The sequence below is a fragment of the Rhipicephalus sanguineus genome, chromosome 5 (assembly GCF_013339695.2).
Source record: "Rhipicephalus sanguineus isolate Rsan-2018 chromosome 5, BIME_Rsan_1.4, whole genome shotgun sequence".
Classification (NCBI taxonomy): domain Eukaryota; kingdom Metazoa; phylum Arthropoda; class Arachnida; order Ixodida; family Ixodidae; genus Rhipicephalus; species Rhipicephalus sanguineus.
In genome coordinates, this window is record NC_051180.1 from 85,515,126 (window position 1) to 85,528,992 (window position 13,867).

At 45.0% G+C, this 13,867-nt stretch overlaps 2 protein-coding genes across 3 annotated transcripts in view; both read left to right on the forward strand.

Annotated features, from left to right (window-relative positions):
• LOC119393937 (uncharacterized) overlaps positions 1 to 13,867 on the forward strand; it is a 635,915-nt gene that overhangs the window by 333,804 nt on the left and 288,244 nt on the right. The gene's annotated exons all lie outside the window — the stretch shown is intronic.
• The window catches only part of LOC119392892 (uncharacterized), a 58,745-nt gene that overhangs the window by 39,390 nt on the left and 5,488 nt on the right, over positions 1 to 13,867 (forward strand). For both annotated transcript variants that reach the window (XM_049415569.1, XM_049415568.1), the window contains exon 4: positions 12,677 to 12,846. In XM_049415569.1, the coding sequence (XP_049271526.1) occupies positions 12,677 to 12,846 (170 nt within the window). The remainder of the gene's footprint in view (positions 1 to 12,676; positions 12,847 to 13,867) is intronic.

Below are 13,867 nucleotides of genomic sequence, written 5' to 3' on the forward strand. Positions count from 1 at the left end.
GCTAACAGGGTCCGATTACGCTATCGCGTCCTCCTCTTGATGGCGAAGCTCAAGCGTCCTCCAAGTTTTAAAATCGAAGCTTTTAAGCAAATCGTTCCTTGTCCGACGAACCAAAAAAAAAAAAAAACAATCATAATCATAAACGGGTATGTGCCGCAGAAACTGGGTAATTCCCACTACTCACCAGTTGCGTAACCGAGTCCAAGAGCTGGCGTAAGAGTACGTGTGCTGATAACTTGGGACTGTAATTGCTTAAAAAATGGCTCAAGGATTGCACTAAGCCGCGCAAAGCTCGATACACAGCGAAGCTGATCGATCTCACGCGCCGTAAACAGCAAAGCTCAACCCCGCTGCAGCCAAGTTCAAGCAACAGTTCAAGCCAAGTAAGAGCAAAAGTTCAACAACGCCACGGACAAGTTCAAGCCAAGTTCAATCTCGCTACAGCCAAGTTCTGCCTAGGTACAGAAATAAATAAGCATGAGACCGATCAGCTTCCAGCGTCTAGTGTTGGCGTGATATTCATGTAATTTTTACTCGAACGTTTACGTCAAAGCCAACATTACATTTAACGGCCAGACTGGCAGCGACATTACGCGGTTTATTAGAAGCGTTTGCTCACAGCACTCGTTATAGCAAAAACGTTGATGTCGCGATGAAGACTTACTGAGAAAAATGATGAGGCGTTCTTGAGAGATCTCGGCACCTGATTACAAACTCGATGCAGAACGAACCGGGTAGCTTGCATCAAAACTCAAAAGTTGAATAGCTTTACGTCAGTGTGCAAGCATCAGGTACGAAATTGTAGAGTACGAATGAACGTCTTTTATTGCGACGTCTAAGTAGCAACTCTTGAAGGTACAAAGTAGAAATAACAATTAGGAAAGAAAAGAGTGCTATAAAAAATTCGGCAGATCCCACGCGTTGTGGGAATCGGTTTCATGCGAAGCAGTGGACGAGTATTTATGACTGTATTTTATGGCTTTGAGCCAAGTGTTACGAGATGCATCGACGCTTTTTTGTAAGTGCATTTATTTTTAAGTGTAGTAGCTGTGTGCACATTGTGGCCTTTACCAGTCGCGTCGACAACACTGGCGTTCAAAGGGTAACTTATGGTGCGACATAACGTAAGCCCTCACGTTAGGCTACATATGCCAGTATTATCGCATCTAAGTGGACTTTATGGTGCAATCACGTGAATATCATTCGTAACTTTCGTTAATGTATTCCTCCGGGGTCGAGCAGCGCTTCAATACAGCTTGCTTAATCATAGGAATACAAATGTAATGTTTATTAGACTGCCATAAAAGAGGAGCCAACACTGGAACCACAGACGTTAATCTGATATGAAGCCTGTATCGTAGGAGTACATATGTAGTATTTATTGCTTTCTTGTAAAATTAGATAGCCAGCACCACAACCACAATTGACGATGCGGCAACATTACGCCTGCATAGCCTGTTTTCGCAAAACTGTTTATAGATCTGACGTGGCTCTGTGGTAGAATACCTGATTGCCACGCAGAATGCTTGGGTTCAATTCCTGCTGGGATCCTAATTTTCATTCTTTTCATTCGTCGGGTGAAAGCGTCCGATGTAGGTTTTTCTTAACGCTCTCGCATTTAAATGACCAATGTCTGTTCTCGTCGTTCCTGGGTAGATATAAATTGTCAATCACCTGTGGCACATACTCGTTTACCACGGGCCGCGGTGTACGCATTACTCGTGCACCGCGGCCCGTGGTAAATGGATATGCGCCACACGTGTCTGGAGGACAGGGTTTGACGACGTGCGCGACAGGATTTTCCCGTTATCCATGTCATGACCAGACAGTCATATTCGTCAAATCTTCTTACGCTCCCATGCCAATTTTGGTCTACGCCAAGTTAAGGAGACGATCATGCGAGCACCCAGACGTAGGCAGCTAGATAGACCGACAGATAGATAGATAGATACGTAGGTAGAAACGCTCAAAGTCCGAAAGGTTCGCTAAGAAATGTTTCGCATTTAATAACTAGCTCCGAAAAATTGGCACGATCACACTGTGTGTAAAAGCACGTAATTCAGACAACCGAAATTAACGTTCAGCAAACGTAGTGCGGAAACTTCAGAGAAAAAAAAATGACAAAAGCTAGAGCGTGTCTTTGTTGGAAGAAATATAGGAAAAAAATATCGAAAGTCTTTAAACCTGTGTACTTAACTATTGTAATTTGGTTGTGAGGTGTGCGTGTTAAGAATGTCGTAAATTGAATTGTTTGTTTGACAACTTTCTAAAGCCCTACTTTCTAATGCCCTACTTTCTAAAGGCGACAGCAGTAAGCTAGAAGAGATTAACCAATGTTGTTGAACCAAAAATATTCAGACCGTAATTTTACTCTGACCATTCTTGTACGTTTCGAAACCGTCGCAGGATCCCGAAGTGATACTGAACATTTGTAGACTCCCATGCGAAGTTATTATACACATGCGATATTGTTTCTGTCGACTTTATCTTGCCTTGAATACAATGTCTGTTGAGAGTCAATCGAATATCATGCGTTAATTATGTAAATGCCCGGAGCTTGTGAATATGGCTTCATATAATGTCTACTAATACCTAACGTACGTGGCAGGATATTCACCTCGTTGCATGTCAAAGTAGCCGCACACAACGAGAGCAAGCGCAAGCTTACGCTTACGTTGCCGTTTGCGTACTTAGGAGCCTCTCTTCAAAGAAATTCGAAATCCGACGAGTCTTTATTGCGACCAATGACTTTGTTTTAAATGATGAGAACGTGACCAGCGACGCATTAAACAGGTAAATTTGTTAACGAAAAATATTTAGTTATAGACATAAATTTGTTGTGAATTTATTACCTGTTACGGGCCCTTCGTCACAGCACGTCGATGTGTAATATGGAAAGCAGACTAGGAGGCGTTTACCGTAAGGTACTGTTGTCTCGATTCTAATCGATTCTGATTGTTCGACGCAGTGGTTGGCCGATGCCATTTAGGCCTGGTGATTTTGACAGCCAGTAACAAAGACCAAGGAGCGTAGAACACCGAAATATTAAGGCGGAAGCCTTAGATGCCCCGTCAACCGCCAAAGTTGAACGTCGGCGGCGTCGGTGTCAACTCGAGTGAGGCAAAAAATCATCATCACGTGATAACGTCACCATATGACGTCATCACGACGTCACAGGTCGCCAGAACATGTCACGTCATTGTGACGTCACATGACGACGTCATCATATGGCATCGTCGCTCGGTCAAGGTTGACCGATCCCGGAGGCAGAGCAAAACCACGTTGCGTGCGGAAAGCTTTCGGGGCGGGGGTGATCAATACAATTGACAGAGAATAAAAAGTAGACGAAGTAGATGGCTTTCGCCTTCTAGTCGTCTTAGGTGAATGCATGAGGAACCGTGCTATGTAATACGACAACAGACCACGTTGCGTTTCTTTCGTTAGTAAGGTCACTTTGCATATAGTAAAGGCGTTCGTCGTTAACGGCGTTGAACCGTATGGAATCGTGCGCCCTCCGTCTCGAAGACCAACCTGAGCGCAAAGCTTCGAATGGGCGGCAGCATATGGTCTTCGGTGATGAGAAGCGATCTGTACGTCCACGGACACCTTGAACGCACTGTCGCGGCGGCTAAATCCGGCTTCGCTTTCCCTTTCTTATGATGAAAAAAAAAGAAAGAAAAAAAAGAAAACAGGTTGCTCGGGCTCAACGGCACCGCGACGGGACCTTATCAGCTGCACCGGCTGCCACTGGAATTGCGACACCCTCTTACTCCTGGCCAAACCATTGAAAAAGCCTCTCTGACAGTGCCTTGATCGCAAAAGTAAGAAAAAAAAAGAGTGATAGAACTTAAGCAACAAAGCGAAGCCTCTGCGTAGCAATATGCCTGGCACGTACATGCGTAGTGCAGACAGTTGTCTCCTGGTTATGGTAATTTCATCTGCCATGGGGTGTCGGAGGACTGCCTTCGAATTACCGCGTTTTCCCGGTTGTTACGCGTTGCGTTAACGTGGCGGCAATGGCGTCGCGCTGTCGTGAACAAGGACGCGGGTTCAATTCGATGGTTCGATTCTCAGCCGCGGCGGTCGAATTTAGACGGGGTCGAAATTACGAAACACCAGTGTAGATTGATCTAGGTGTGCGTCAAGGCACGTTACTGTCGATGAAAATGCGAGAGAGGTACCATAGAATCGAGATTGAACGATAACGATGTACGTTGCAGTTATACCAGTGCATAGTCTACACTAGTCGACATTAACCAACACCATAGCCAATACTTTCCATCGTTTAGCTAACACTGTAGCCATCAATTAGCGAACACATGACCTCACTAGTGGACATTGCCCAATAATAATGTAACGCCGGCCAACATTAGCACTCATTGAGCCACATTTAGCCAGCATTGACTTGAACTGTAGTGGAATTTGAATTTAATGACATAAATAAATTTACAAGAAATGTAATAGTTGTACAAACGCATCTGAATCCCTAGTCTAGGGCTAGTTGGGATTCATTCAACTGTAATTATGAAAAATATCATGTCAAATAGCAAAACAATAAGTATGCAAACAAAACAAAAATACTTTACTAACAATACAACAGTTTAAAAACTAATTATAGCACACTAGGCAGCCTTAGCCAATCATTTAGCCACATTTAGCCAACACTAGGCACATTCTATCCAACTCTAGCCATCACTAGCCACTGCTAACCTGCCCTAGTATTCAAGTAAACACGGTCAACTGCTGCTTTATTATGTGATTTACCATGTTAGATCTAGGATACCATTCAGAAGTCGAAAGCAATTGCGGGGAGTTCGCTAAGATATGATTTTCTATATAAAAGCTTCTCGGTAATCTGCCTCTGCTTCTTAGATAGACAAGCAGCTTTCCCAAATGTCCGTTACAGTTGTTCATAACATTTTGCGAGGACACCTGATACGTCACTAGTGAGGATGCACGACGCTGGTTATTTCACGTACTTGTTTAAAGCGCGCGCAATAATCGAACTGTCGCTTGTGGACCATCGAGTAAAGGAGTGTGAAGCTTTCCTGCTCGGCACTGAGCCAGCAAGCGAGGCACTGAGCAGGAATCTTTCTTTCTCACTGTCTTGAGTAATAGCATAGATCGACAGAGCTAGGCCTTCGCAGCGGTGCACACAGCTGCGAGAGGCCTCGCAAAGCGATGCATGCCAAAGCAAATCCACATTTATTTATGATCTACGTATATGTGTAGAAATGCTATACATTATCTCGGTAGAAATGAACACGAAACGCGCGACTGAGCACGGAATAATATATCTCCCCTTCCCTTTTTTCTTTCAGAGTCGTGGGACCGAGCTACAGCTCTAAGTGGGCTTTGCGATAATTTTATGCGATAGTTTTACCGCCTTCGCGGCGGTGGCGTGGAACTTACTCCATAATTACCCGGGTCACGTAACGCAATATGCTATACACGTTCCGCAGTAGCGTACCATATGCGCCGTGGCATATTCGCTTCGCAGTGTCGACGGTTCATGTATCCTTGGAATATATACTTATAAAACGGTAACTGGCGCTGTTAAGGCGATATAACTCAAAGCACTACGCTGTTAATAGATCACATTCAGAGTATACGGTGCGGACTACCCCCCCCCCCAAAAAAAAAAAAAATGAAGTAAGTTTTCAACACAGTGTTGCGAGATTTCATACTCTCGAGGGTAAAGGCGGCTGACGTTCCATTACGATTTCAACGCCGTTTTTTTTTTGCGTCAACTACCAAAACTGCTGCCTTCTCTACGTGAGGTCGTCATTGATACGCATGGTTGTACACATTCAGCAAGAACTAACGGTAACTGCTTCGTCTTTTGATGAAGAAAGAAAAAAAATGCATAGTATGCATGTCTTTTGGAAATGCATAGTATGCATTTCGAAATTATAACATTCGTGGACAACAGACTGCAAGAGAGAGCAAAATATATTTTTCATCACGTAACCCGAGGCAAAAGGCGTCGCTATGACTCTTGAGTGTGCATCGCAACTAAACGGTGCTCACAGCCGGCAGTTCACTATGAACCACCCTATTTAATAATTATAGTGCAACTAGTATATACCAGCTAAGCAAAAATAAGATATGAGCGATTAAATAAGCCTAAAGGAATGCTCTCAAACAGCGGGTGAAATGGAGTTTTCTTAAGATGTTGAAAACATGCCGATTGTGAAAACGATATAATTCCGCGAAATTGCAGTTCATTTATTTAACACTTCACCCCTCAGGGACAAGTCGACTTGCATGTACTTTGAAGCTTTAACGAGGGCAACAATCCATATTTGAGTACAGTGTTATAGGGTTAGGTTGTAGATCGCGCGCGCGCGCGCGCGCGCACGCACGCACGCACGCACGCACGCACACACACACACACACACACACACACACACACACACACACACACACACACACACACACACACACACACACACACACACACGCACGCGCACACACACACACACACACACACACACACACACACACACACGTACGCACGCACGCACACACACACACACACACTGGTGCAATATTGACTAATTGAGGGTGTTTCAGTTATCTCGTAAGTAATCGACCGTATGATATATAAAAAAAGATCACCTAACATATCATAACGTCTTTTAAGGCATACACGAAATTCGGAGAGAAATGTGCTTTTCAGGAAAGTATTGTTTTTGAACCCTCTCATGCGAGTTTTGCACAACCTATGGAGCCCCACCAGCAAGGAAAAGCATGGACGTTGAGTTCAGCGCGAAGGCAGCTACTTTTTCAGAGTTGAGGCTCTTGCAGTGTCCTATATCTGGCGCTTTAGTAGCAGCTCCAGGTGATATTCACAAGGCAGCTGACGTGACGGGATAATAGATGTTGGTACACCGACGGTGAAGCTGGTGCCGTGTCTCTTACTTTCAACGTTTCACCTCGTATGCTTCATGACGAACCGCTGTTGCCTTACAAACACAAACCATATGTTTTTAAAGGTTTAAGGCAGCAAAATAAATTAAACTCATACTGTGCTCCGTACGTAAGTTCGAGTGCGATGTACAGACGGGTCCACTGTTAAAAGGAACACTAGCATGCAGGGCATGTTTGGATTTCGCTCTCTTGCAAGAACATAGTGGCTAAGATTTGCATAAAACTACTGGTGGTTGACAGTTCAGCCTCTTTTTGCCAGACTCGTGCAGTCTATGAACAATGTTTTCCTGTCCACTTCCTGTTAGAGGGCCAGCAAAACGAAGGGTGCTCATTGGAGTGTCCCTTTATCATTCGACCGCACTGTACATTGCAAGTTATTGCGAAAAAGTAAAATTATCTGGAAGACGAAAAGACTCACTTGAGCTAGCCTGTGCTATAGTCTTGAGCGCTTCTCTGGGAAAAAGTGACAGCAAGGACTGAGGTGAAGGAGAACAAAGATGAGCATACGCAAATAAGCAGCCGTACTAGGTCTCGCACAACGTCTCAGATGTTCATGACTAATAACATAAAAATTTGAGCATTTCGAGTTATTTGAAAGAGAAAGGACAACACCCTAGGTGGCTGGCTGTTGCCGCCACAAGTGGTGCGTAATCAGTCTCAAGAGTTTTCAGACTTCTCTCGTTGACTTTTCTTGTGAACTGACCAAGTCAGTCGATTGAAAAGAAAAAGATGGAGAAGATGGATTTCGCTTTGAGTCGTACTGGGAGAATTCATAAGTGACCATGCGACTTTTATTGGGTGATGCCTGCTCTTACAACAGTTTCGAGCGCAATAACTTTTTTTTTCTGCGAAGTAATGCTATGATTGGCTTCATCAACCGAGCTGCATAACTTATATAAGATGGCCGCCATTCGCTTCTGGCGGCGCTGTGTCCGAGTAAATGCGGTACAGCCTCCACACTTGTTTGAACTGTCTTTATGGTCGACTCTTATAAGGACGCGATAAACAAATGTAGGCAGTGTCCCGGGAGAGTGGCAGGGCTGCCGTCTTTATAGTGTGCACGAAGCGAGTCGTGATAGCCAAAGAAATCTCGCGCTCCAAAGCATGTGGCCTTGGTCCGGCGTGAGCTGAAGACGCCGCTTCGCGGAAAAGAAATGCGCAGCCCCGCGCCTCGCCCGCGCCTTTTCTCCATTCAAAATATGTGCTTGCATGTTGTAAGCATTCGAGGGGAACGCCACCCGTAAGGCGGGAACAAGAAAAGCGAAACGGACACCGCTTTGATAAGAATCGGCAGTTGGTGAATGCGACTCGCCAGTGCAAAACCAACACGCAAGCTGTGAGGGCTCTCTGCTTGAGCGCGTAGATTTTGTGTCCAGGTGAGTACCGACTTTGTACGGTGAAGGTGATCGTGTTTGTAGATGCAAACGTAAGCAAATGTGTCATCGTGTTTTTAGATGCAAACGTAAGCAAATGTGTCAAACCTAAATGTGTGAAATGCTGCAAAGATACGACGAAAAACTTGGAGGACGCTTCGCCTTCAAGAGTGGAACGCGATAGCGTATACAGGCCCTTTTTTGCATCACCTTCTCAATCGCTTGCCACGCTTCGATTCTCCATGGGCACCTCAACATGCCTGTTTTTTGCTCACGACCAACGCCGCCGACACCGACGCCGACACCGGAATTTCTGCGACACGGGTTCTTTAGCGTTATCACGTTTAAACGGCTTTGCACTTGTAGGAAAAATAGTTACGTATTGTTCAATGCGCAGCTTGATTATAGGAGCAGCGTATGCGTGATCACGAGGGCGCAACACGCAGAAAAGCAAAGACAGGAGATGTTCACCCTGTAAAGTGAGTTTGTAATGAGCTTTAATGGGCAACATGGGACCTATGATTTAGTCCGAAGCCATGTTATCTATGTAGACAGCGCGCTAGGCCGTGAATACATTATGTCGTCCATTTCGTCGAGAGTGCTTTGGATTTTTGTTGAGGAATTGGCAGTGTGTACAACACGCTGGCGTTTTCTATAAAGCTTAGAAAGACGGCGCCAAACAAACAACATTGATAAATTAAACGAGTGACCTTCTGTAGAGCGTTAGACGTAGTGACGAAATTCGCGTTTTCTCAACGTTCGGATGGGCCGTGCTTTTCCTTGGAAATAAGTAATTCGATAGAATTCGGAGAGCCGGTTCTTCGGCAGTGATCTAAATGGGCGTGTTACGTTGGCGCCGAATAAGTATACTTTACTGTATGCACCATAATTCTAACACATTGTGATTCTAACATATCTTAGAGAAATGAAACATTAATTGCACGATTATAACAGAGGAATACCAATGACTTCTCAGGAGGAAAAAGTGTGCCATGACCCATTCTTGCTTCACAGCTCCCACAGTTCAACTATGTATGACTTTAAACCGGCGGGTTAAGGCTACTCGTTGTTTCGCAAACCAGAAGCCAGAAATTATTCTGTGACTGCCAGTGGTAGAACAACGAAGTCAACGTAATCCGTCGGTGCACCCCAGATGGATTAAGCTACGACAATGTAAACTGGTTGTCAAACTTGGTTGTTGAAGGAAAATCTGTCTAATTGTGCATTAAATGAACTGCACAAAAGTTATGGTACCTGGTCGTGTGTGTTATTATTTTTGTTTACTCGCTCAGTCTTGTAAGAATTTTGATTACTGACACTGTCAACGTGCACAACCCGAATAACGTGCTGAATTCTATTCGCTTTTTTCTCATATGTGATTACTTGGAACGGGTGATCAGGTGTGCCCCCATTTCAGGCTACGCAAGTTGCACACAAGAAAACGGTCGAGGCGGCTCAAATTAAGGGCTCTCAGATTCGCAAATGGCTGGGTGTGGCTGAAGTAAGAGTTGAGTCTCTGTTGCCACTCTTACACCGCTTTGTTTTTCTAACTCCTTCTGCAGTGATGGCTTCCATGAAAGCAACCTTCGGTGCCCTTCTCGTCGTTCTGGCAGGGAGTTGTGCTTTCGGCTCGCCCCTGAAGGACTTCGTTGAGGTACGCCTACAAGGTCCCTTCGTATCACTCGAGCTTTCGGCTTATCAATGAGCATAACTTGACGACCGGAGGCAGAATACACAAAGATTCGCGCTAGTAAATGCACTTTGCCATGGACGCAGGGCCCGACTAACACTGTGTGCAATGTCAGGATTGGCTGAGTTCTTTTCTCTTTCGAGCCATTTCTATAACCCAAGAGGTTACTGTGAATGCGGCCTTAGATGCACATAAAAACGTACCTGTGCGAATGGCGAGTTTCAGTACTACGTACATACATAGCGTCCATGATGCCGTTTTTCGCGCAGTGCGCATGAGCAGAAGTACTCCGCACGCGCTCTATGCCAAACTTGGCGTTCTTACGTGCAACGGCGCAGCGACACAATTTGTCAACTTTATCTGCCTTAATCGTTACCAAAGCTCTTTTCCTATCTCGTATGAATGTATTGTTGCATTTCATTTTTTAATATTTTGCTCAATTTCAAGCTTTATGGGTTTCTTTTGGAACAGCGTTTATGCATAAGTGCTTTTAGCGAAGAGAAAATCGCATATTGTCCACGCCATTCCAGGTTAGCTCTAATCTTGGGCGAAAGCGAAAAGGAGGAGTTCGTTACGGCCAGGCCGGCACAAAACACTTTCTCAGAATGAGCACGCCCAGAATTTCAAAATTCAGTTGGCTTGTTTGGCCATCCAGTCATTAAGTGGCGCAATGTAGCCTAAGAGGCTTTTATACCTCTTTGTTATTTTATACGCTGTTGATGTGACGCGCAGAACGTTGTTTGTGGGCTATCGGTGAAATAGACAATGGCGCGCACAAGAATTGACGCACCTTAGGCGGAGAAACAGAAAGCATTTTCCTCATAGTGTGACATGCAGTTGGTCTGCGCTCATTTGCCAAAAACCACGTGGTCTGACGATATTGTGAAAGTGCTTGAAGTATTGTTGAAGAAGTCAGGTAAAATAACTTTGGTTTCACAGTGACTATAATAAGCGAAAAAAAAAGTTGTCGTTAAAGCTTCTTGATCATTCGCGCTGCCAAGAATTGTCGAAAGATCGAGAAGGAAATAGACAACACTGTGTGATACGCGTGAAATGAAGGGAAGGGAAATGAATGGCGTGTCACGCATAACAGCAGGCTTGTGGATTGCTCAGAAGTAGTTTTTACTGTATTTGACTTCTCACAGCTCAGAGAACTTGAATACAACCACCACGCGTGTCACGTAGCACACGCGCAGTGGCGTTAGGGTATTTTAGCAGTGCCATTTCACCGTGCGGTAAGTACAACAATATCCTATCCCCATGCTCTGCACGTCGTTATTTTAATCTGCAATGCCTCTATTAGCCACTATAACCGTCTCATCAAGTTACTCTACGCAGCGAGCAACTCGCGCAGCTAAAACGTTTTCGAATCATGGTACATTTAATAAAGAACGGCAATACCGTTGCGTAAACGATACGGCATTAACGTCACTGCTTAGACACTCTATTAGAGTGTTTTAGCAGTGGTGGAATCCGGCATGTTGAGTACGGAAATACCGTACCATCGTAGTCGGCACGTAGCTTTTTTGTTAAATGTTTTATCCGCACGACCTGCTCATTGCATACGGTAACATGATGAAAATGGCTAATGGAAGTCTTGTAGACTAAATCTTGCAGACTAAAAGAACTACGTGCAGACCGTACGGTGTTGCTTTACTTACCGTATACAGTAAATCAGTGCTGCTAAAAGACGCTATTGCTTTTGCTCGAGCGGAGATGCGGTATTGAAGTAATACTATTAAAAACGCTGCCGGATGCTTATATTTGTTGTCTTTTGGCGTTGCTTTCGCTACCTTATTTTTTTCTCGAATCTGCCACCGATAGGCAGATTTGAAGGCGATGGTCATATTTGGAAGGCTTTCTGTTGGTTTGTCACCTTCGCTGTATGAGTTGACGGAGATCACGATTGGCAGGTATTCACTTTTGCGAATAATTTCGCTTTAAAAGCTACTTCTTTTTATACACGGGCAGTGGTCTTCGTCTTATGAAGCCACGTACGATTTGTCATAGTTCTTTCTGGTTGACTCTGAAGAAACAATCACGAAAGCTCGACAATGAAATGTATTGAGCACTATAGATACCTTCAGCTTCAGCAAAACAGATAAAAGTCTGTTTCATCGTTACATTATTCAGATACAGTACTTGGTTGTTCACAATATAGCATAAAACTCTACAGTTTTAGTGTCTTGGCTCTCTTTGGCCATCAAATGGCCCTTGCGCCAATAAACATCATAGATCATCAACTTTACAGTTTTAGCTTGTTTAGGTGCCGCGCTCCATAGTCTGCTAACATTACACAGTGAGCCACACACGCGCACAGTAATCATAACTGGAGATAGCGATCGCGTTTCATCACGCGCGCTCAAGGTCACGACGCATGTTGACGTAACTTCTTTCTGGCCGTGCCATATCCCTCCCTGTGACGAGAGAAGAGGACAGAAGAGAGAAAGCGCTTAAAGGGCGCGACAAGGCTTCGCTCGCTGTTGACGGATTCCGAGAAAGGTTTTGCAACAATCGATTCGCGATGCAGGAAACACCGTTACTGGAATCATTTGATGATTTCTTGGAAAAGGGGTTCATGACCTTTTTAAAGAAAATGCGCCGTGTTCGAGCGGCATACTTGGCGCCGCCTCTCGTTTTACTATGCAGTATTTTGCCGTGCCTTTTCTAACGTGTGCAGAGTGTGCGCAAGGAACCGCTGACCACATACCAGTGCTATCGTAACGGCAGCAGTCTGGAAGACGCGTCGGCCATCAAGCTGAGCGTCTTGTGGAACGGTAAAGGACTTCCCGACAACAAGGTCGAATGCATCGTCTCCTTCAGTTTGCCCGACAGCGAAGGAAAGAAAACGTGAGTGTGTGCGCACTTTAACGACAAACATTCGTTGCGTGGGGTTGTTGTAACGCATCAGGCACGCTAGACTCGCCCATTAAACTGGTTTTTCCGAGTTCCCATTTTCATAATTTGAAGATACACAAAAAGCTGCTATGGTGGTATAGTGGTTATGGTGCTCGGCTGCTTACCAGAAGGTCGCGGGTTCGTTCCCGGCCACGGCGGTAGCACTTTCGATGCAGGTGAGAATGCTAGAGGCCCGTGTACTTAGACCCAGCTGTGCACGTTAGATAACCCCAGGTGTTCATAATTTCCGGAGCCCTCCGCTAGAGCGTGCCTCATAATCATATCGTGATTTTCGCACGCTAAAGCCCAGCAATTATTACATGAAGGTACACAAAAGATAAGCACTAAATCAGTTTATACTTACAAATTATTCCAGGAAAACGTTATTGTCGTTAATTTCGTCATGGCGGTTTCATTATTACGAGAGAAAATCAAGGTCGAAAGTTTAATACGGAATTTCGCGCTTTAAAGGGATACTGAACAAAAATTGGAAAAACTGACGAAAACATTGAAATTCTACTCGGACGAAGCGACTGTTCCGAGAGACAGAGTTTGTTTCACGTATTTTTGAATAGTTGGCTGTATTTTTGGAGGATTGCCAGCGTGCGGCGGCTGCACGCCAGCGCGAGCCGTGACGTCAGATTCACCGCGATGCACGCAGGGTGCCCGTTTTCCTGTCCTCCTCTTCCCTTTCTCCATCTCTCCTTTACATCTCACTCTCACCCTTCCACAAAGGCGCTGAGGCGTGCCCCACCATTTAGGGGTCGTACCACAGCCGCGAGCATTGGTCGCTGCCGGTGCCGTTCGTAGTGGTCCTAAGAACCGTAGTGAGAGCTAAGAAGGCTGAAAGGCGGGCGACGATTGGCATTGTTGGCATGCCCGTTTCCCGTGTTTAAGACGTCACCAAGCGTAACCTCCTCTACTTGACGGCGCAGCCTCTAGACACGGCATTAAATTCATTACTTTCCTACAG